This window comes from Geotrypetes seraphini, chromosome 8 (genome assembly GCF_902459505.1).
Source record: "Geotrypetes seraphini chromosome 8, aGeoSer1.1, whole genome shotgun sequence".
NCBI lineage: Eukaryota > Metazoa > Chordata > Amphibia > Gymnophiona > Dermophiidae > Geotrypetes > Geotrypetes seraphini.
This window is the reverse complement of record NC_047091.1, coordinates 38,779,264-38,804,271: the sequence shown is the minus strand read 5'-3', so window position 1 is coordinate 38,804,271 and position 25,008 is coordinate 38,779,264. Positions and strand designations below refer to the sequence as shown.

The 25,008-nt window shown below is 42.8% G+C and overlaps 1 protein-coding gene across 1 annotated transcript in view; it reads right to left on the bottom strand.

Moving 5' to 3' along the window:
• LOC117364898 (cytochrome P450 2F2-like) overlaps nt 1-25,008 on the bottom strand; it is a 180,354-nt gene that overhangs the window by 122,293 nt on the left and 33,053 nt on the right. Inside the window, exon 5 of the mRNA XM_033954631.1 lies at nt 16,692-16,841. Within this exon, the coding sequence (XP_033810522.1) occupies nt 16,692-16,841 (150 nt within the window). The remainder of the gene's footprint in view (nt 1-16,691; nt 16,842-25,008) is intronic.

The following is a 25,008-nucleotide window of genomic DNA, read 5'->3' as shown; positions in this document are numbered from 1 at the left end:
GTTGAGATGTTGGTAAGTTGAGCAGAGGAGCTTCTGATTTCAATATAACTATTGCAGAAGAAAAGTCTGAATTAAAGTTAAACATTTTTTGGATAATAGACCAGACATTTGTCCAAAAATTCTGCAGACAGGGACATTCAACAAGCATATTCAATAGGGTGCCTTACAATTCCAACATTTGTTGGAAGGTAAAAGGCCTGAGACATGTAATTTCTGAGGTGTCCAAGTGGATCTGTGATGTAAGAAGAACATGGTCTGCATCGAGTTAGCAGAGGAGATAGTTCTGATGGTTTTAGACCAAAAGACAGACCAATGTCTATGTTGTAGTTGGCAATTTAATTTGAGTTCCCAAGATTTTTGTAATTGGATGTGAGTATTCAATCGGGAATTAATGAATATTTTATAGATGTGAGATGCGGTATGACCAGTGGCCAGGAATTTGGGAAACAAAGAAAGCATCGTCGGGATTCCTGTAGCTTTATTTTGCAAGATCTTAGATTTTTTGATTGTGGAGGAGAGCTGAAGCCATTGGTAGAACTTTGAAGCTGGAAGGGCAAATTTATCTCATAGTTCAGAAAAGGTTAGGAGTTGCAGAGAAGGGGTACAGACATCTGCTAAGTAGTGAATACCAATATTAGCCCATTGAGGCCAGAATATTGTTTTTTTATCGATGAGAAAAGAATGAATTATGGCAGAGGGAGAGGTATGTTGAATCTTTAATGGGCGCTTCTAATAATTCATCAAATTCAAGAAGGCATTTTGTAGATTGAGAGATGATGGGGTTTGTATTAGAAAGTAAGGTATCAGAAGTCAATAAAGGGGCTAGTGACAGATAAGATGAAAAAAGAGCAAGTTCTAATTGAAACCAGATAGAAAGTAGGTCACTAGAAGGGGCGAACCAATGACTAGTCTGTTGTAAGATATAATCTTTGTGGTAAATTAGAAAATCCGGCAAAAAAAACCCAGTTCTGTCTTTGGGGGCTTTGAGTTTCTGAAGGGCAATTCTGGGTGGTTTATGATCCCATATAAAAGCAGTAATTTGTTTATCAATCATTTTGTAAAAAAGGGGTAGAAATATATGAGGGATCATACTAAGGACAAAATTTATTTTGGGTGTTACAACCATTTTAATAGTCTCTACCCTATCCCACCAAGAAAGATGGAGAGGATGCCAGGACTGTATTAGGGATTTGAGGGTACAAATGAGATTGTCACCGTTATGCTTGATTGTAGTAGGTAGGGATGTATAAAGGTCAATTCCAAAATACCGAATGTGAGACGGAGACCAGAGAAAAAAATGATTGTATTAGATCGAAAAGGGCAGGAAAGGAGCTATCCGGTTTGGTGAGATATAATAGCACATCATCAGCATATGCTGATAGTTTATATTCTGTTTTATTGTGGGTTATACCTGAAATGTTTTCATGGGAATTGATGGCTAATAGAGGAGGTTCAAGAGCTATATTAAAAAGATATGGTGACCTCTCACCTTGACGGGTACCTCATTGCAAGGTGAAAAAGGGCAATAAGATGTTATTAGTGATAATAGATTCCTTAGGGTTGGAGTAAAGGATTTTAACGTATTCCAAGAATTTAGGGGAAAACCAAACCATTGTATGGTGTGGAACAAGTGGGACCATTCAACCCTATCAGACGCTTTTTAAGCATCTAACGAGAGGGCTATACAGGGGCCATTAGAATGGTGAGCAATGGACGCTAAATGGAAAAAGAGATGGGAATTATCAGATATTAGTCTGCCAGGCATAAATCCGACTTGGTGGGAAAAAATGAGTTTGTTAATATGATGTTTAAGTCTATGGGAGAGGACTGTGGCATATATTTTGTAATCAAAATTTAAAAGCGAGATGGGTCTGTAATTGGAAATTTGTTGGGAATCTTTGTTAGGTTTAGGGATTACTGTAATCACAGCATCAAGAAAGTGACTCGTAGAAATCTTCTGGGGATTGAAAGAATTAAACAGGGATGTAAATATAGGGGATATTTTATTTTGAAAGGTTTTATAGAATTCAACTGTAAGTCCATCTAGACCAGGTGATTTCCCAGAGGATACTATTTCAGAAACATCAAATGGACTTTGTAGAGATTCACATTCAGCTACAGTAAGTTTAGGAGATCGTAAAGTGGCCCAAAATTTGTTGATGCTATCCTGTTGGTCAGCCGTATCTGAGGAATATAACTGGGAGTAAAAGGAATGAAAGGCTTTGGAGATATCAGAGTATGAAGAGAGGAGTCTTTCATTGGAAGCTTTTATCGATGGGATCTGTACTTTAATCCGCTTTCTTCTGAGATAATTAGAAAGCATTTTACTAGTTTTGTTCATTTCAATGTAAAATTTAGTAGTGGTAACGAAAATATCTTGTTGTGCTGCAAGGCTAACAAGCATATCAAATTAAACAAAACAGACAGGAACTTCTTAATACTGACTCAAATTAAACACCAAGAACAGGCTTTCTTTCAGTCTAACGACAAAAGTCTCCTACCTAATATATACAAGCCTGTTCTTGGTGTTTAATTTGAGTCAGTATTAAGAAGTTCCTGTCTGTTTTGTTTAATTTGGTATGCTTGTATAGAGATGAGTTCACCCCGGAGGGAGACCTTAAAAGCTTCCAGACTGTCAGTGCATCTATGGAATCAGATACATTAAACAGGAAAAATTTGACAATAAATTTTGTCAATCGTTGTTTAGTAGAAACATCTAGAAGCAGGGTATTAGATAGTCTCCAAATAGGAGATCTAGTTGGAAGAATAGAGGACCATTGTAGGGTAATCGATACTGGAGCATGGTCTGAAATAACTATAGTGTTAAAACTGGTAGTAGTTACGTTAGGAACCAGCGATGAAGAAAAAAGGACATAATCTATTCTTGAGTAGCTGCTATGTGGTGAAGAAAAGTATATATAATCCCTATCATCTGGATGCTGTAGTCTCCATGGTGCCGTCAGATTGTAATGTTTGATTAAGGAATGTAGGGTAGAGATAGCTTTAGACAATTGATGGAGGAGGAAGAGTGTCTGTCTAGCCATATATCTATGGGTAAATTAAAGTCCCCTGCCATCATAATAGGAAGAGGGTCAAAACTGGAAACGAATTGAAAAAGTTGTGTAAAAAATTCGGGGGAATCAGTATTTGGAGCATAAATATTAATAAGAACTTCTTGAGAAAAAATTTGCCCTTTAACTATTAGCCATCTACCGTCGGGATCATGTTTAGATTCCAGGAGTTGAAAGGAGACATTTTTATGAGATAAGATTGCAAATCCATGTTTCCTACCATTTGCCGGTGCTTCAGTAATGCAAGTTAGCCAATCCTGGGAGCCTAAAAAATGAGAGATATTGGAGATATGTATTTCTTGTAAAAAAAACAATGGAGGGCTTTAGTTTTTTAAGATGAGTGAAAATTTTATTTTGTTTTATTGGATGACGCAGTCCATTTACATTCCAGTATACAAATGTAAGGTTTGCTAAAATGTCAGAGGGGGCCATTTTGTAGATAAGAGATGTTGAATCCTAAAGTGCTGGCATTTGAGAAACAGAGACGAGAGAAAAGAGGAGAAAGCAGGCCTCTGGGGGATAATGTCAGAAGGAGGCATAGTGAGCTTAAAAAGCTCAGCAGGAGGAGACTAATTGAGATAATGGGGGAAAGGCAACAGGACAAGAGACACCTGAAGAAGAAACCTCCTCCAATATGAATTTAAAGAATTAGGAGAGCCACACAAAGGAAAGGAAGATAAAGAAGAAATTTTAGAATAATTAGAAGTAATGATAAAGCAATGGAAAACTAAGAATGAGGAGCTGATGAGAGGAGGAAGTACATTGTAATACACAGTAATATAGATCAGGTATATGAATCTTTGAGTATAAATAAACAGGTAAAATTGCAAAATAATTCCTACAATAAGGGCAGTAAGTCAGTAAAAATTAAAGTAACGAATAGCATGAAACATAATATTTAAGCAGGCATGAAATTGTGAGTATAAAAATGGAAGAAACCTCAAAAAGGTTAGGTTGATATAAGAGAACTATACCTCTAAAAATTGAATAACATACAATTAGAAAATTGCAAAAGGAGAACTTCATTAAAATACACAGTTTAAGAACAAAAGAATTGCCGCTGCTGGGTCAGACCAATGGTCCATCCTGCTCAGCAGTCCGCTCACGTGGCAGCCCCAAGGTCAAGACCAGTGCTCCAAATGAGTCTCACCAGTTTAGCAATAACTTGTCCAACTTTGTCTTGAAACCCTGGAGGGTGTTTTCCCCTATAATAGACTCTGGAAGAGCGTTCCAGTTTTCTATCACTCTCTGGGTGAAGAAGAATTTCCTTACGTTTGTACGGAATCTATTCTCTTTCAACTTTAGAGAGTGTCCTCTCGTTCTTCCTACCTTGGAGAGGGTGAACAGTCTGTCTTTCTCTACTAAGTCTATTCCCTTCAGTATTTTGAATGATTCGATCATGTCCCCTTGCAAGGGAGAAGAGGCCCAGTTTCTCTAATCTCTCACTGTACAGCAACTCCTCCAGCCCCTTAACCATTTTAGTCGCTCTTCTCTGGACCCTTTCTAGAAGTACCGTGTCCTTCTTCATGTACGGCGACCAATGCTGGATGCAGTACTCCAGGTGAGGGCACACCATGGCTTGGTAGAGCGGCATGATAACCTTCTCGGATCTGTTCATGATCCCCTTCTTGATCATTCCTAGCATTCTGTTCACCCTTTTTGCCACCGTAATACATTCTGCAGATGGCTTCATGGACTTGTCGATCAGAACTCCCAAGTCTCTTTCCTGGAAGGTCTCTCCAAGTACCGCATGAGATTTTTGTTACCGACATGCATCACTTTCCACTTATCCACACTGAACCTCATTTGCCATGTCGATGCCCATTTCTCGAGCTTGATTATGTCACGTTGCAGATCTTCGCAATTCCCCTGTATCTTCACTACTCTGTATAAATTTGTATCGTCCGCAAATTTAATCACCTCACTCGTCGTATCAATGTCCAGATTGTTTATAAAGATGTTGAAGAGCACAGGTCCAAGCACTGAGCCCTGAGGCACTCTGCTGGTGACGCTCTTCCAGTCTGAGAATTGTCAATTTACCCCCACTCTCTGTTTCCTATGCTCCATCCAGTTTTTAATCCACGTGAGTATTTTACCCTCGATTCTATGACATGCAATTTTCCGAAGTAGTCGTTCATGTGGAACTTTGTCGAACGCCTTCTGAAAATCCAGATATACAATGTCAACTGGGTTGCCATTGTCTATCCGCCTGTTTACTCCCTCGAAGAAGTGCAGCAAGTTCATCAGGAAAGATCTGCCTTTACTGAAACCGTGCTGGCTGGTCTTCATCAGATCATGTCCGTCAAGGTGATCAATGATGCGGTCCTTTATCAGCGCCTCTCCCATCTTTCCCGGTACCGAGGTCAGACTCACCGGTCTGTAGTTTCCCGGATCTCTCCTCAAACCCTTTTTGAAGATCAGTGTAACATTTGCCACCTTCCAGTCTTCCAGAATATTTTCTGATTTGATCGACAGATTGGCTATTAGCTGAAGCTGTTCAGCTATAGTCCCTTTCAATTACTTGATGACCCTCAGATGTATGCCATCCGGTCCTGGGGATTTGTCGCTCTTAAGCCTATCAATCTGCTTGCATATCTCTTCTAGACTGACCGTCAACCCTGTCAGTTTCCCGTCTTCATTTCCAGCATATAGCTTGATGGGTTCCGGTATGCTGTGTATACGCAAAAAATATGTTCAGTTTGTCGGTGATTTCTTTGACTTCCTTTAGCACTCCCTTTATTCCATGGTCATCCAACAGCCTCACCGCTTCCCTCGTGGGTCGTTTTCCCTTAATATATCGAAAGAACGGCTTGAAGTTTTTCACCTCCTTGGCTATTTTTTCCTCGTAGTCTCTTTTGGTCCCTGCGTTGATGTTGCTTGTGCTTATTCCAATTTTCATCCGTTTTTGACCTTTTCCATTTCTTAAACGAAGTTTTCTTGTCTCTGATTGCTTCTTTCACCTCTACAGTGAGCCATGCAGGTTCTTTGTTCTTTTTCCTCTTGGATCCTTTGTTGATACGCGGTATATATAGATTTTGTGCCTCAGTTCTTAAAAAGGGACCAAGCTTGCTCTAGTGTTTTTACAGTGCTTATCCTTTTCTTAATCTTCTCCACCATGAATCTCATCCCTTCGTAATTCACTTTTCGGAAGTTCAGCGCCGTGGCCGTCGTTTGTAAAAAAAATACATAAATCAAGGCAAATAGTGGCAATGTGCAAGATATTAAAAGTATGATTTCAGCAGATATACCAATAATAGCAAGGGAGATATTCACAATTCAGGTAGTATTTCATTTTAGGAAGGGTATATATAAAAACTAATTGCAATTAGGTAATAATATACAGCACAGTTATGACTAAAATAGGGGAAAGGTCATATAAAGCAATGTCAGAGAGGGAAGGGATGAAGGTAAGAACAAAATTCAATGTATGATGCTGATTGGAACTAGTAATAGATGACAATAACTATATATAAATGAGAGTTAATGTAAAAAAACAAAAATTCACAATGACGAATCGAGAGAGATTTCAGAAAAGACAAAACAATTAGTAGAGTGATGATAAATCAATTCATCTGAAGGAATGTGCAGTAAAATTATAGGTAAAAACATATGAGCATATACAATGATAGTTCCAGACAATATCTGTAATTTCTGATAGTATAGAAAGGAAAGGGAGTGGTCAGAATAAAACAATCGAAGTTATAAGGAATATATCATAGAGAGGAAGAAAAGTAAATACAATTAAGTCAATATCATCATAAATTCTGGAGAGAAGAGACAGCAAATAAGAAATAATCAGATCGAAGGTAAAGTGTATTCATGTAAATAGGGTGTTAAAAATTCTTTAAGAGTAATTCATTTTAATAAAAACCATGTTGACATAAATTCTAAAATAATAATATAGCAGCTTGATAAAAATCATTTTGAGAGAATAATGAATAGCCCATGAATGTTATATGTACGCTTAGTATCATAAAGAGGAGAGATATGGTAAACTGTGTTAGCAAATCAACACAGTCTATATTGTGAATATAGTAATAAAACAAGTAAGACAGGAATCAGTTATGGAGAATTAATGCAATGATAAAATTGATGTATATAAGGTAATAAAATGAATCCAGAAATCATGAAATATGTAGGACTCAAATTTCAAGTTTAATAAAATTTTGATTTGATCGCAAAATCTTACTTCAGTGCGATTTACAAAAAATGTTGCAAATTAGGGTGACATAAAAACGAATAACATTTTACTAAGACAATGATTTGCACAACTATATACCAACCAAACACGAGGAAAAAATAAAATGGATTAAATACAATTATAAAGTAAATATGACTCTAAAAGAGAGATGATTAACTAGTGGGTAAAACAATTGATATCGGGAGCACAGCATACTAATCAAGTTGATGCAATATGAATTTAATGGTAAGGGTAGGGCTATCTGTGAGAGAAACTAAAATCAGGCAATTAAATCCAAAGCTGTAAGAGTTCATAAGGAAGAGAAGGAAGTGCACAAATAAAAGCTAGACAAAAATCAGTTAAATTAATGAAGAGGTATAAATAGACATGCTAAAAATAGGTACAAGTTATGGGGAGATATAATACACATTTCGATATAAAACCAATAATTTAAAAAAACAAACAAACAGTAGAGTAAAAACACAGTATGGGTGGGAAAGCACAATGTGCTGTAGGGGAAAAGTTAAAATAAAGAAAATGCATTCTAAGAAAATAAATAAAAAGACTTCCTGCAAAAACATTAGTTATAAAAGTAGAAAAAGCAGATCGCAGATCGAACTTCAACATCGGACAAAATTGCCCTCGCAGTATAACAAGTAGAGAAAACTGTCTCAACGCAGAAACTGAAAAACAGTCAAATAAGTCATGTTAGAAAACCTGATAGATGTAGATTAATAACACCATAAAGCTGCCAAAGAATCAGTCGGGATCCTGTATCTTGGGACTGAAATTGATCCAAGTAGGTTTGCAGGAGCTCCAGGGAATCGAAGACCTTAGTGGAGTTGTTAAGAGTGATGACCATGTGCGCCGGATATTGTAGGCCAAAGCGTGCACTCAGAGATTTCAGACGCGGTCTCAAAGCCGAAAAAGATTTTCATTTCCTTGCTGTGGTTTTGGCGAGGTCTGGCACAATCAAGATTTTTCTGCCTTCGATGGTCAGGCCGGTATGTTTTCTTGCTGCGGTGAGAATTTGCAGAGCTTGAGGGAATCGCAGGAACTTGGCTACTACAGGTCTCGGGAAAGGCTTGTTGAGACGCATGTGCGATGGCATCCGGTGAGAGCGCTCGATATCTAATTCTCCATTAAGATCAAGGTTAAGAACTTTTGGTAGCCATTTCTTTAGGAATGCAGTCACATCATTTCCATCAATTCCTTCTTTTTATCCGATTATGTGTATATTATTGCGTCGGCTATGATTAGCCAGGTCTTCCAGGTTTTGTTCAAGTTTTTTCAGCTTTTTGTCAGTTAGATCCTGGTACTAAGCCAATTCCAGGGCAGCAGAGTCGGCACAGGATTCAAGCTTTTAAATTCTTAGTTGAAAACTAGATAGTGAGGAATTAATGTCTGTTAAATCTGCTTTCAGTTCTTTTGTAGTTTCAAAATGTTTTGTGGTCAGTTCTCTGAGAGCTCTAAGCTCTTCTAGCATAACATTGCTAGAGGTTGCAGACTTTTTCTCAGGAGCCATTTTTTCTGGCGTCGGTGGATCTTGTTTAGTTCTTTTTAAACTAGCAGTTGAGCTAGGAGAGGTATCCATTTTGCATGGTTTACAAGCTGATATCTTCTTTTGAATGAGCAGTAGAAAAGCCACAAAAGAGTGAGAAAAGGCATCTGGCAAACAATAATTGTAGGAGTGAAGGAGGAGAGTGAAATTCAAGCATCCATCTTGTCTGTGGCTCAGACACGCCCCAAATGCTGAGCTTTTAAAGCACGCTCACGCTCTGCCCCTTCCCCCTGTTGGCACCTTCCCCTGACCCAAAAAGGCAAAGAGGTGGGGGGAGCCATGGAAAGGCAGGACGGGAGCGAGAAAGTGCCTTTCACTCTTAATAGACTGCCTGTTCATAAATAAAAGCTAATAATGCGAGCAGCAGTCGAAGGACTCTAAAGTAAATGTTGTTTGCAGTTTTCATCCTCTTCTTCAGTGAAACTGCGCTCTGTCTTTAAATGAAGTTTTTGAACTACCCCCTATCCTTACCACAACACGATGCTGAAAGGGGCGGAGCGTTAACCACATTGAGGCTTGGAAGGCATAACGATGCTCAGGCGGAAGAACTGCAGCAATGAAAAAAAATGAACCAGCACTGCCCAATTCCCAAATGTCAGAGCATTCTAAACCGGTACGTTTTTGAATTTTAGGGCTCCTTTTATCAAGGTGCACTATGGGGGTTAGCGCATCGGACATTTCATCACGCGCTAACCCCCGCAGCAAGCCAAAATACTAACACCTCGTCAATGAAGGCGTAAGCGACTAGCACAGCAGGCGGCTTAACGTGCGGTATTCTGCGCATTAAACCCCTACCGCAGCATGATAAAAGGAGCCCTTAGTCTTCCTTAAGAGCACATAACAGCTGTAAATAGCTCTTCTGTAACCATGGTAACAAATATTCAAAACAAGTCTGAGGCCAAACTTCTGTTAAAATTTAAAAAAATTTAAAAAACAGTCTTAAAAGTACAAACTTTACTCACCAATCCTGCCAAATACAAAGTAATCAGATAAAAATAAAGGGTAGTTTGTCATCCCATCCATGTTTATGACATTCCATCTAAGTTTTGATTGATGTATTCTTGTAACTTAATTGGATCTTCATAAAATATAGTTTTGTTACTGTGAGTGATCTTCATTTTAGCAGGATAGAGTAACCCATACAGTGCTCCCATTTGTTTCAGCTGGGGCCGAAGTGCCAAAAATTTTCTCCTCATATCTGCTGTGGCCTTTGCAAAGGGGGGGGGGAGAAAACAGTTTGGATCCCTGCCAGTTTATGCTCCTTTTTTCCTTGGCCACTCTCAAAATTTCTATCACCTGTGGAAATCTCAAAAGCTTAAAAAGTATGGGCCTGGGGCCAGTAGTAGTGCTGTTTTTCCTCGAAAGGACTCTTATGAGCCCTTTCAAATTCCAGGGGCTGAGCGAAGTTTATAGAGAGCACCTTAGGAATAAAATCTGCCAAAATCCTGTAGTATCCTTCCCCTCAATACCTTCAGAAAGACCCAGAAGTCACAAATTATTTTTCCTTCCCCTATTTTCCAAATCTTCCAATTTCTTAGTGAGAACAAGGACTGATTTATGATCCAACTGGCACAGGACCATTTTTATCTCACATTCAGAAATCTGTTGTTCAATAACTGTCCAGTCTGGAATTAGAAATCTGTACTTGCTGAGTCAGGTTTGTCAGTTTTTCCTGAACAGAGGATAACTTTAGTGAATTGTCCTTTAATAGCTCTTGCACATTTTTCATTTTCTCCATAAGTTGTTCCAGCATCTCCATGGAGTCACCTGCAAAGTAACTTTAGAAGGACTCACATGATCAGGCATTGATATTTAACTTTTTCTTGAACAGCAAATGAAGCCTCTAAGTGCATTTGTCTTCCTGAAGTCATCTAGGATCAAAAATAGTCTTCTGGGAGGAAATAAATTTTTAAATAAATAAACAGTATGGGCTCATAATCGAAAGAGAAAAACATCCAAAAACCGGCTTAAGTCGGCACTTGGATGAACATTTCTCTAAAACTTCCAAGTGCCGATAATAAAAATGGGTTTTGGACGTATTTCTAAACGACCTAGGCCTTCATAGTGTCGCTGAACGACCAAAGCTAAATGGGGCATTTTGGGAGGCATGTTGAAGGCGGGAGTTGGGCAGGACATGGGCTGGCTTAGACTTAGTCGTATAGCATATATAACCGAAAGTTATACAGCCCAGGATCAACGGAACTTGGACGTTGTGACTTAGACCATGTAAAACATGGTCTAAGTCACAAAAACCCACCTAAACTCACCAGATAAGCACTGCAAACACATAAAACAGACCCCCACACACTACCCCAGTGATCACCAACCCCCCACCACCATAAAAATTTTAATCATAACTTTAAAATTCAGCCTCAACCATCATCATCTGATCGCCTGGCATAGGAAAGCCTAGTCGTCCAGCACAGAGGCAGCTTAAGTCGTCTTGGGGGTGGGTTAGGGACCCATAGAGGAGGACCCATGCCCATAAGCCCCTGTAATCACTGCATTGACAATGAAACATGTGCACTCCCCTATACATCCCAAAACCCTTTTGTACTGGTATATAAGTGGCTCCTGCAGCCATAAGGGCTATTGGGGTGGTAGATAAGTGGGTCTAGGGGATTCTGGAGGTGGTTTGGGGGCTCGCCGTAACCTATAAGGGAGCTTTAGGGAGGAGAAGACATGGCACCCTTTTTGTGAAGTTCACAGCAGTGCCCTGTAAGGTACCCCACTGTTTAGCTAGCATGTCTGGGTGTGCAGTCCATCACTTTGCAGACCCCTCCCATGTCCAACAGGGCTTGATGATTTAGTGGCTTGGACGATCAGATCGGCAGGACGTATAATTACACGATTTTTGAAACGAAAAAAAAGTTTGACATATCTTTCGAAAATGTGTCTTAAACTTTGGATGACTTGAGAGATGCCCCTCTAAATGCCTAAGGGAGGAACTCAGTAGTTAAACAGCCATTCCTGTTGCAACCAAGTTCTGGAATCAATTTTTCACAATCCTTTTGCATTTTAACAACTTTGTGTCATCAGAGCTTAAGCTGTACCATTCTGTCTCACTCTTCAGATAGTAAAGGAAGACGGCTTCTAATCATCATTTTGTTCCTAATGTTTCTGGTCTCTTTTTTTCATGTGATTTCTTAAGCCTTTACTGCTGTTGATTCATATAATGTAATATTGGGAGGAAATTGGAATATTGTGCTAGAATGTAGATCTCAAGTCTCATACAGACCTCCCAAAACACAATTGGCCCTGTTAAATATTCTGAAAGATCATAGATTAATAGATATCTGGAAAAGCAGTAGTATATGTGTGTGGGAAAAACAAATCCTAAGAAAAGGATATTAATGGAACTGTGTTCTTCTTTATGCTTTTGCCAGTGGAACTTACATAGAGGATTTTACTAAAATTAATAATAATAATAATAACTTTATTTTTTCTATACTGCCACAATCTTGCGACTTCTAAGCGGTTTACAGTGAAGAGAGCTTTACAATCAGCGAATTACAGTGATTACAGAGTACAATTAGTGAGAAACATAATATTAGCATGTTACAGTGAAGAGGGCAGCCAGCGAATTTCAGAATACAAATGGCGAAAATGTCACTGAAGAGTCAGTGAAAAACAGAATACAATTTGTGAGAATATGCAATATCAACATGTTGGATAATAGTTTTTTTTAAAAAAGGAGGCGTGTATCTGTCTAGGACGGGGGTCGGCAACCCGCGGCTCCAGAGCCGTATGCGGCTCTTTTCCACCTTTGCTGCGGCTCCGGTAGTGTGTCACGCAGGAATGCAGCTTACAAGTCCGGCGTCGCGGCGGGAAATAGCCATGCTGAGCAGTGAGCTCAGCACACACAGATGAAAGCCTTGCTTGCTGATTGGTCCGGCGGCCCCGCCCCGCCGTGCCGCCGGACCAATCAGCAAGCAAGGCTTTCATCTGTGTAGTGCTGAGCTCACTGCTCAGCGTGGCTATTTCCCGCCGCGACGCTGGACTTGTAAGGTGCACGCCTAAAAAAGAAATCATCCTGGCCGGGGTCGGTGTCATGCTCCGGAGATCTACAGCCTTCCTATCTCCCTCTCCCTTCTACCTGCTTCCGGCCACATCCCCTGCTCCGCGGCTCTCTTCGGCAACTCAGCAGCAGCGATCGACACAAGCTTCTGACGTCGGGGCCTACCCTCTGCGAGTCCCGCTTGTTTCAACTTCCTTTTTCCACAAAGGCGGGACTCGTAGAGGGAAGGCCTCGATGTCGGCAGCTTGTCTTGATCACCGCTGCTGACAAGTTGCTGAAGAGACCCGCGGAGCAGGGGGGTGTTGCCAGGTGCAGGTAGAAGGGAGAGGGCCAGATGCAGGACTCGTGGGTGAGGGAGGAGAAGAGAGAGAAAAAGAGAGAGGGGAGGGAAACAAAAGGAAATCTTTCATACTGGGCTGGGCCGGAGTGGAGGGAGGGTGGAAAGATTCTAGCTACAGGGTGCAGTAACAAAGGAAAAGGGGGGGAAAGCTGAAAATGGAGATAGTGACAAAGAAGAGAAAGGGTAAGCAGGACCTACTGAATAAGGATAGAGATACAGAGGGAACATGAAGAGGAGGTGAAATAGAGACATAGAAGTAATACTGAAAAAGTGTGTGTGTGGGGGGGGAGATAAAGACATTGAAAGGGCAAATGGTGAACATGGGGTAAAGACAAGGACAGAGACAAATGAAGATTCTGAAAAAGTGGTGAGATAGGGATATAGGTGAGATGGACACAAAGAAGGGGGATGCTGGAAAATAGGTGGAATGGTAATTCTGACAGACACAGAAGGGAAATGCTGGATCAAGGAGAGATGGGGCTCAGGCTGGATGGAATGAGGAGTAATGCCTTGTTGGCCCGGAACTTCCTCTCCTACATCAGAATTGACGTCAGGGAGCGGAATGCTGGTCAGCGCAACACTTCTGCAGGGAAAGCTTGTGACGGCGGTGGCTTGGGGGCTGTTCCCCGATTGCGGTGGCAGCAAACCGAGTGGCTTGGGGGACGGCACGGAGACAGAAAGAAGGGGGAACAGGGAGACAGAAAGAAAAAGTTGGGGGAGAGAATGAGGTCTGGAGGAGAGGAAACATACAGGAGGCTGAAAGAAAGGAAGAAAGATTGGATGCACAGTCAGAAGAAGAAAGTGCAACCAGAGACTCATGAAATCACCAAATAGCAAAGGTAGGAAAAATGATTTTATTTTCAATTTAGTGATCCTGTATATAGCATTAAGATAAGAAACAATATATGCAGTGTTAGATTTGTTTTATAATGGTTTTGCGGCTCCAAGTTTTTTTTTCTTTTCGAAAACGGGTCCAAGTGGCTCTTTATGTCTTAAAGGTTGCAGACCCCTGGTCTAGGAGATAAATCTATTGAACAGAGCTGTCTTAATTTCTTTCCGAAAAGTGCCATAGGTCAACCGGGCTCTGTTGATGAAATTGCCTAGCCAGATTTGCTGTTTGCTAGCTTGAAACTTAAAGGTTCTGTCCATAAAGGATCTGTATTTGCAATCAGTGATCTTTGGATAGGCAAAGAGATTGCAATTTCTGGTTGTCCTCCTGGAGATGTATAGTTCGAAGTGTTATAGGAGATAGGTGGGGGCCATTCCCCACATCAGTATATAGCAAAAGCAAGAAAATTTGAATAATATTCGTGCCTCCATTGGCAACCAGGGTAGCAGTTTATAGTAGGGACTAATGTGTTCGCTTTTCTTTTGTCCGAATATTAAGCGGACGGCCATGTTTTGCACTATTCTTAATTTTCTCACAGTTTTTTTGGGTATACCCACATAAATGATGTTGCAGTAGTCCAGGGTGGATAGAATCATTGACTGTACCAGTAGTCTGAAAGAAAGAGGGTTGAAATATTTTTTGATGGTTTTTAATTTCTAAAGTGTAAAGAAGCACTTTTTTGTCACCAAGTTTGTGTGTTCGATCAAAGTCAAGTGGGTGTCTAAGGTGACTCCTAATATTTTTATAGTTTTTGATATTGGGTGATCATGACCATTTAGGTGTATAGATGTTGTGGGGATTTTGCCCTTTGGGCTTGCCAAGAAAATTTTTGCCTTTTCTGTGTTTAATTTCAATTTAAAATTGATAGTCCATTGTTCAATTTCAGTCATGATATGGGAGATGTGTTTTATAGTTTTATTGGTCAGGTTAGTCAGAGGAATTAAAATAGAGATATCATCAGCATAAATGTAGTATTTTAGGTTTAGCTTTTATAATAGGTGTCCTAAAGATGAGATGTAGATGTTAAATAAGGTGGGAGAAAGAGGGGAACCTTGGGGTACTCCCAAAGGGTTTTTCCAAGAATTGGAGTATTTCCCGTCGCAGACCACTTGATATGATCTTTTGGTTAGAAAGCCCTGGAACCAGTTCCAAACTCTTCCCGAGAGATCCATTGCATCTAGGCAATGTAGCATTATTTCATGATCCACTAGGTCAAATGCGCTGCTAAAATCTAGTTGTAAAATCGGAGCGCTGGAACCTTTACTAAAAAGATCGTATAGGTGGTTGAGGATTGAGCCTAAGACTGTCTCTGTGCTGAATCCTTTCCTGAAACCTGATTGGTGTTCGTTGAGGAGGTTAAATTTGTCTAGGTGATTTAACAGTTTCAGGTTGACCAACCCTTCCAGTAGTTAGGTGAATAAGGGGGTACTTGCTATGAGTCTATAATTGGACATCAGTGCGATTGAGTTCTTCTGGTCTTTAGGGATGAGTGTGATCAAGCTGTGTCCCAATTCCTCATGGAATGTCCCATTTATGAGAGTGGTTGTTATCCAATTAAATAGGTCCCTTTTGAATTCTGGTACTGCAACTTTCATGATCTTAGATGGGCATTCGTCTAGCAAGCAATTTGATTTGGAGTATTTGTTAAACAAGGTGAGGAATTGGTGCCAATTTGGGGGCTCAAAATGATCCCAGAGCATATCAACTCTGGGCATCCTTTCCTGCGGTCTGAATTGGAGTTTGAGATCGGATGTGGGTGTAGGTATTTTAACTCTTAAATCTAAAATGTTTTTGTTGAAGTAGCTGGCAAGGGTGTCGGCCGATGGTGTATGTTCATTATTATTTTTCAGGACCCGTGTAATGTCTGTTAGCCTATTCACCAGTTTAAACAGTTCTCTGCTATTTATTTTAGATGTTCCTATTTTTTGTGCGTAGTGTTTAGAGCGTTTTTCTTTTATCAGAATTTTGTATTTTTTCATTTTTGTTCCAGTTTCCAATTAGAAAAGCCTAAGGGCTTCCAGCCTTTGTAATTTAGAGGTCTAGGGAAGGTGAGACTTCCACAGATTGTTTTTTTTTCCCAATAGTCTTGCAAGAAGCTAAAGTTTGAAAGTTCCATTTTGACTAATTTTGAATTAAATAAAGCAGTTTCTTTTGAAAGCAGACAAATGGAAAGACTTCATTTCTTATGAACTACTGAAGGGTAAAGAAATCCTGATCTTGGAAATAACTGCCTGGGTCATGCCAACAGTGCCTATGGAGGTGTGGCTAGGCAGCCACCTAGTCATGAGAATTACACTATATATGTCAGGGATCAACTGGGACTGACCCAGTGGTGCAACTGTCAGGTGGGCGCTGTACCCAGTGACATTGCTGAGAGGCCATTATATTTACCCCTAGCTCTTTTCCAAAAATTGTTAATATTACTAAATTTTCAGGGATATCTGGCTACTGTATCAACTGGACCAAATCTGAATCTCTGCTACTTCATTGCCCTGGAGTGATAACTTGCCCAGAGTCACAAGGAGCTACAGTGGGAATCAAACCTGGTTCTTAGTCCACTGCTACTCCTCCACTCTACTCCAATGGACAAAGAAGAGATTACATACATGTATTCACACACAACTATACAAACCTTTTGTTTTCTTCATTTCCTTTACCAGGAACTGGGCTTCCTCCTGGATCCGCTCTTCAATGCTTCTCTTCCCCATCCCAAAATTCCTCATTGTTGTAAGGGCAAATCGTCGAAGCTGTTTCCAACGCTCCCCATTGGTTGTTATTATTCCTGAAAAGAACAAAGATAAGACTGAAAAGACCAGTGGTAGTGAAACATTCAAGTCATCTAGATATTTTGGTGGAACCTCTGTAGATGTAGATAGCAGGAAAGATGTAAAATTTTTCTCTGGCTTTTCAAACATTTAACAAGTCTATGCAAATTTAATGAAATTCATTTGCTGAGTTTTACTAAACGGCGGTAGAGATTTCTACCGTCAGCTAGTGAGTTAAATGCTATCCCCATGAGCATTGGAGCATTTACCTCATCAGCTCACAGTGGAAACCTCAACTGCCATTTAGTAAATGGAGCCTATTCTGTCCAACAGAATGGTACAGTTTGGGAAGTGAAGAACTTATGTGCATGCCAGAAGAATGGGACTTGGGTGTGATTGTATGTAATGATCTTAAGGTGGCCAAACAGATTGAAAAGGTGATGGTGAAACCTAGAAGGATGCTAGGGTGCATAGGAAGAAGTATGGCTAGTAGGAAAAAGGAGGTATTGATGCCCCTGTATAAGACTCTGGTGAGATCTCATTTAGAATATTGTGTACAATTCTGGAGAGTGCACCTTCAAAAAGATGTAAAAAGGATGGAGTCGGTCCAAAGGAAGGCTACTAAAATGGTGTGTGGTCTTTGTAATAAGGTATATGGGGACAGACTTAAAGATCTCAATATGTATACTTTAGAGGAAAGGCAGGAGAGGGGAGATATGATAGAGACATTTAAATACCTACGTGGCATAAATGTGCATGAGTCGAGTCTCTTTCAATTGAAAGGAAGCACTGGAAGAGAGGGCAAAGTTAAGAGGTGATAGGCTCCAGAGTAATTTAAGGAAATACTTGTTTTACAGAAAAGGTGATAGATGCATGGAACAGTTTCCTGGAAGAAGTGGTAGACTGTGTCTGAATTCAAGAAGGCGTGGGATAGGCATGTGGGATCTCTCAGAAAGAAAAGGAGATAATGGTTACTGTGGATGGGCAGATTAGATGGGCCATTTGGCTTTTATCTGCCATCATGTTTATATTTTTCTAATTGGAAAACCACTTTCTCTTCTTTTTGACACCAAATACAGCTAGAATCTTTCCTAGCAGCCTGCATCTGTTTGAAATGTTGAGCATTGTTCTCAGATCATAGCTTTAATACAGCAACAGTTCTCTGTAGAAGACTTTCTACACCCTGACAAGTCCTTGAAGGTTAAGTTTTAATGCCTAGGATTAGAGCAGGGTTACCAGATGTCCGGATTTTCCCAAACATGTCCTCCTTTTGAGAACATGACCGGGGGACCGTCCAGGTTTTGAAAAGCTGTGTCAGGCATGGAGGAAATCACTATGTGATAACGGACTTCCTCCCTGCCCAACAAGAGCAAGCAGCGGGGGTGGGCATAACTAAGCAGGACTAGGGGTGGGGCTAATGGTCTGGATTTTCCAAAAGGAAAATCTGGCAACCCTAGGTTACAGTGAGTTCCTCAAATTCCTCTCCCACCCCCCTTTCTGGAATTTGTTGCCAAAGAATGTGCATTACTGCTGGTTGTTGTATTTTCCCTCCCTCTTGTTCCTGCCTACTTCCTCTTTTTTCTATAAATATTGTAGTTTTTCCCCATTATTCTTATTGTTTCAGTCCTGTCTGTGGTTTACTGTGTTATTTTAATGTCTGTGTCCTGTCCCACTGATTATGTATTCTTTTATGTTTTCCTTTTTAAAAAATCTTTGTAAACCGCCTCGTAGCCTGATTAGGCAGTATAACAATTTTTTTATAAACTTGAAACTTTTTGGATAATTTCCTACCCATTACTTCTAATTCACTCACTCCATTTCCTTTTTTTGTTATATTTTATTTATTTACTAGTCTTTAAGCCCGTTACATTAACGGGTGCTAGAATAGATGTGTGTGTCTATCTTTCTTTCTGTCTCTCTCTTTCCTCGGCTGTCCACCACCACCCCTTGCCTGATCCCCCTGTCCAGCAGTAGCCCTTCTCCCTTCCTTTTACTACCCCCTGTCCAGCAGCATCTCTTCCCTGCTCCCCCTGTCCAGCAGCAGCCCTTCTCTCTTCCTTTTACCTCCCCACTATCCAGAAGCACCCATTCCCTGCTCCCCCTGACCAGCAGCAGCCCTTCTCCCTTCATTTTATCTCCCCCCTGTCCAGCAGCACCTCTTTCCTGCTCCCTAATACCTGCTCCCAAACAGCCGTTCCTACCCTCCCTCCACCTCGGCTTCCTGGTCTCTTCTAGACCACCGGCACGAACCACTGCCACCACTGCTGCTCTTCATTCGTGTCTGCCCTCATCTTCAAAGCAGCCGGCTGTAGCGAACCTCACAAGCCACTCTCCACCCTCTGACGTGATCCCGCACATCGGAGGAGGGGCAGGATCGCGTCAGAGGGAACGTGCTACCAAGGTGGAGAGTGGCCTGCGAGGTTCGCTACAGCCGGATGGCGATCCTCAGCAGGCGGCTTTGAAGAGGAGGGCAGACGCAAATGAAAAGCAGCAGCGGTGGCAGTGGTTTGTGCTGGCAGGCCAGATTTACTACCCCACGGGCCAGATTTTGACATGTCAAGACTTAGAGTGAGTGAGGGCGGGAGGGGGGAGTTTCTGGCGTGTTCTCCACCTCCTTGCATCCGTGATCGCTATTTCAAACTCCACATGTGCAGTAGGAACCAGAAAACCACCATAGGTTTTTCTACTGGCACGGAGCTACTGATCACGGACGCAGGGATCACGAAGTTTGAAATACGCATGCACGCTTAGGGTTTTATTATAGTAGACTAGTCTTTAAGCCCATTAATGGGTGCTAGAACAGATGTGTGTGTGTGTGTCTGTCTTTCTTTCTCTCTCTCTCCTTGGCCGCTGTCTGTCTTTCTTTCTTTCTGTCTCTTTCCTTGACTGTCCACCACCATCCCTTGCCTGCTCCCCCTGTCCAGCAGTAGCCCTTGTCCCTTCCTTTTAAGTCCCCTGTGTCCAGCAGCACCCCTTGCTTGCTCCCCCTATCCAGCAGTAGCCCTTCTCCCTTCCTTTTACATCCCCCGTGTCCAGCAGCACCTCTTGCCTGCTCCCCTGTCCAGCAGTAGCCCTTCTCCCTTCCTTTTACCTCCCCCCTGTCCAGCAGGACCCCTTCAATGCTCCCCCTGTCCAGAAGTAGCCCTTCTCCTTTCCCTGCTCCCCCTTTCTAGCATCCACTAGCCTAGGGCATCCTCGGGGCTTTTGCTAGGCTGGCCCACCTCGTATTATCGAAGTAGGCTGGCCTAGCAAATGACCCGTGGCTGCAAGATGAAACCGCGGCTGCTGCTTTGTTGGTTTGAGGGTGAGAAGAGGCATCGCGGCAGCGCAGGAAGTCAGCTGGCATCGAAGATTGGGGCAGAAGGCAGGCAGTGTGCATGTGCAGCACTGAAGCATACATCGCGGCGGCAGGGATCACGGCTTCATAAGTGTGCATGCGTGCTTAGTGTTTTATTATAGAGGATTTATTTAATTTGATTTCTATTCCATCCTCCCAGTAGCTTAGAGCAGGTTACAAGCAAACATTCACAGCGGAATACATTTGGACAGTACAATGGCTATACAGCAACATAAGTACATGTTAAGAATGGAGAAGAGAGTGCACTGCTGAGCAGTACATGCTAAATGCTGATCTGCCCATTCTATTCCTATGGCAGCACACATTTGTAAAAGTCTACCTAAGATACCACAGTAAACATCATAGTGGAAGAGGGAGAAAGGGCATAAAATTCATGTTATGAATCTATATTGGTTGTGGAAACACATGAATGAAATGTGAGACTTTAGACTTTGCTTTAATAACAAACCAGTCATAGCTCTGTACCATCTTTATCAACTGCAGAAATGGTTAATTTATCTCCCTTTTCACAAAAGTGTGAAAGAGGTTTTTAGTGCTGGCCTGTGCGCAGCTCGGCCTCAACAGTCATAGAGTTCCAATGAGCATCAGAGCAGTGCAGAGCATTCAGCACGCTGGCTGGTGCTAAAAAGCTCTTCCGCGCTTTTGTAAAAGGAGGGGTTAATAAAATAAGTAGGTCACAACTTAGAAGAAAGTCATTTTTGAATTTAAAATCACGACTGTTGGCCTTGGGAGCTACGTTTTATTTAAAGTTTCCATGCAAATGTTTAGTGAAATTTAAGGAGAATGATTATATATTTTGGGATTCTATATAATTAGAGCAGTTTTTAAAACTTAATGAAACACAAGTAATTGCCACTTGATTTAACTGTAATATGAGTTCAGTAGAATAATGCACTGTTTAAATTGATCTTGGTTTTAAGATCTTGATTATATTTTTGATTATAGTTGAAGTTAAGATCAGGATAATCCCCCGTAATGAGGACTTGAGGACAAATGAAAGTAATGTAAGATTAATTCTTTAATTTCTGAAAATTGTGATATTATGTTCCTTGTATTATTATTTGTATAAATGATAATGTTTAAAATCAAATAAATAAAAAAAAAAAAAAAAAAAAAAAAAATAAGTAGGTATTGTGATTTGCATGCAGGTGCAATTCTAGGGAAAAATGTGTAGGTACTGTAGTCAAAAGCTTTAAAGGTATAATTTTAAAGATGCTGTATGTATCTACATTAATGATCATAGGTTTAGATAATTTCCTAAAAGAAAAGTCCATAGGCCATTATTGAGATGGCTTGGAGAAATCCACTACTTATTCCTAGGATAAACAGCATAAAATATGTTTTACTACTTAGGCTCTAGTTAGGGACTAGGGACCTGGGATGGTCACTGTTGGAAACAGGATACTGGGCTTGATGGACCTTTGATCTGTCCCAGTATAGTAATTCTTATGTTCTTATGACAGGGATTTGGTCATCAATCGCCGTTTTAAAATCAGACAATTTACTGGCACCACTGTGACCCACAGAATTTTAACGGTGATTATAGAGCATCCAGCTCTTGGAGTTTAAAATTATCAGTGCCGTGTATTGGTGAATGAAGGGCAGCCTTAGGCAGTTTAGAGCTGCACAGTTTGGCAGTTGGAATAAAACAATAGGTGCTAATGGATGACAATTAGAAGTTGTGAACTTGTGACATAGGGAGTTTGATTCAAGCTCATGCACCTAGGTCTCCATGGGAACTATGGGCTAGATTCACAAAGCAAACCGATCAGTTTGCGACCACTTTAATATCAAATTTTCATCCGGCCTGATTCACTTACCTCTCTTGCGATCCGCTTCGAATCCGTGTATGCAAATGAGGTGAAATGCAAGCAAATTAGACAGTGACCCAATTCACTACCTAAAATTTCGGATCCGACTGGGCTGGCCACTCAACTAGAGAGCTGCACGGGAACGGGGATGACGGGAATCCCGCGGGACCCGCGGGGATCCCGCGGGTTCCCCCTTTGAGTCGCGGGGATCCCGTGGGGACGCCCCCTAGGGTCGCGGGGATCCCGTGGGGACGCCTCCGAGGGTCGCGGGGTTCCTGCGGGGTTGGATCGCAGTGCACTCGAGCCGCAAGGGTAGTCTCCTTCTCCTTACCTGCCCTGTCGCAGCACACAGCCGAACGGAAATCTTCCCGATGTCACCGCTGACGTCGGAGGGAGGGCTTAAGCAAAGCCCTCCCTTCCTCCAACGTAAGCACTGACATCAGGAAGACTTCCGGTCGGCTGTGTGCGGCAGGGCAGGTAGAGAGAAGGCAATGGTGTACGAAAGAGGGGGGAGGGGGCGGTCCGCCCCGGAGAATGTGCACAGCCGGTCAGGTCCCCCGATCGACCGACAACAGGCCGGCCGACAAATCTCCCTGCCCTGTAGCCGCGAATCTAAATTACCTCTTACAGCAGCTTCACTATTCCAGCTGCTGTAAGAAGGTAATTTAGATTCGCGGCTACAGGACAGGGAGATTTGTCCGACCGGGCCTGTTCTGTTGTCGGTCGGGTGCAAAAGCGCCACAAAGGTGGAGGCAGGGAGGGAGGAAAGGTGGAGTGGAGAAGAAAAGACGCTTAAGGGGGTAGAAGGCCGCTGAAAGCACTGGAGAAGAGAAAGGGGTGGAAAAGAACGCTAAAAGGACATGGGGTAAACAGGAGGAAGGGGGGGGGAAGGACCCTGAAAGCACTGGGGAAGACAAATGGGTGGAGAATGCCACTGAAAGGACATGGGGAAAACAGGGGTGGAGAAGGCCGCTGAAAGGACATGGGGAAGACAGAGGGGGGAGAAGGCCGCTGAAAGGACATGGGGAAGACAGAGGGGGGAGAAGGACGCTGAAAGGACATGGGGAAGGCAGAGGGGGGAGAAGGATGCTGCCTGACAGGACATGGGGAAGATGGTGGGGGAGAAGGACACTGAAAGGAAATGGGGAAGAGGGAATGGGAAGAAGACGCTGGCAGGGAAGAAGACAGAGGTGCCAGACTATGGGGGGAGCGGAGGGAAAAAGATGGGTGCCAGACCAATTTGGGAGGGGAGAGAAAGGGAGAGGCACAGTAACAGAGCAAATAGAAGACACAGAGAGAAGAGAGGCAGTGGATGGAAGGAATTGAATGAGAACATGAAGAAAGCAGAAACCAGGCAATAAAGGTAGGAAAAAAATTCTTTTTTTTTTTTTGCTTAAGGATAAAGTAGTATATTAGTTGTGTTGATAAAAATTTATAAACATTAGAGGCTCTGGTAGAAACCCGTTTACAAAGTATGTATTCTTCCCAATTCATATTTCCAAATTAATAAAGTCTTTTTGCTTATTTTTAAATGGGTTTCTACCAGAGCCTTTAATTCAGTAGCATAATTAATGAAATAACTATTTCTGTAGTTTATAGGGACGGGCAGGGATGTAGGGGATTCCTCGCGGGGATGGGCGGGGACGGAGGGGATTCCTCGCGGGGACGGGTGGGGACGGAGGGATTCCTCGCGGGGACGGGTGGGGACGGATGGGAGTCCTCACGGGGACGGGTGGGGACGGGTGGGACTTTGGCGGGGACGGGTGGGATTTCTGTCCCCGCGCAACTCTCTACACTCAACCCAAGAAGCGACTGCTTGAGACCAGTCGAAAATGTCTTTTCGACTCTCCAGCTCCATAGAAGCCCTGCTCTGCTCCGTGTTTCCTGCCTGCTCGCCCCGATCTTCCAGCTCTGCTTTCTGCCCTGAGCTCCTACTCTCTGACGCCTTCCCTGAAATGCGAGTCCCCGGGTTTAAAGTGGGGCTGCACACTGGAGTGCAGCCCCACTTTAAACCAGCGGGCTCGCACTGCATGGAAGGCGGCAGAGAGCAGAAGAGTCTAGGCGGCAAATTGGCTGGAAGGGGGGAGCAGGTGAGCCAGCCCGCACGACTGGGCCACCGCACCATGGTCGGGCAGGGCCGGCCAGAGCCACCCCTCTCCCTCCCCTACCTTTAAAAATGTTGGGAGCAGGAGGGGTGCCCGGTCCCTCCTGCTCCAAAGGCCGACTAACCCCCTCAGCTGGGCCGGGTCCGACCCGGCAAGGCCCATCCCCCGACACCAAAGTTGGGAGCAGGAGGGGTGCTCAGTCCCTCCTGCTCCTAGGCCTTCCACCCCCCCCCCGGCCCACCCCTGGTCGACCCAGGCAGTTGGGCCCGACCCACCCACCCCGATACCTTTACAATTGGGCCCGGCCCACCCACCCCGATACCTTTACAATTGTTTGGAGCAAGAGGGGTGCCCGGTCCCTCCTACTCCTTCAGGCTGCCATCTTCTGGAGCAGGAGGGGTGCCCGGACCCTTCTCCTACTCCTATGCCAATGAAAATCCTTGGGAGGAGGAGGAAAGTCCTCCTCCTCCTGGTCTCCAGCCAGCTGCCGCCCCAATAGCGGCCTTAGGCCCCGCCCCGGCGCATCAACTGATGCACGGGGAGAGGCCTAAGGCACTGATTGGCTGAGGCGCCTCAGGCTCCTCCTTTGGGAGGAGTCTAGGGAAGTCCCTGATTGGCCAAAATAATGTACCTAAAAGTTGGGAGCAGGAAGGGTGCTCAGTCCCTCCTGTTCCTTAGGCCTCCAGAGCTGTCTTCCGGAGCAGGAGGAACCGCAAAGTCCTCCTGCTCCTTTTCCTCCTCCTGCATGACACACCATGAATGTAGGCTTGAGCCAATCAGAGCCATAGGCTCCTCCCCGTGCATCGCATGATGCACCGAGGCAGGGCTTAAGGCCTACATTCGCGGTGCGTCATGCAGGAGGAGAAGAAGGAGCAGGAGGACTTTGCAGTTCCTACTGCTCCAGAAGACA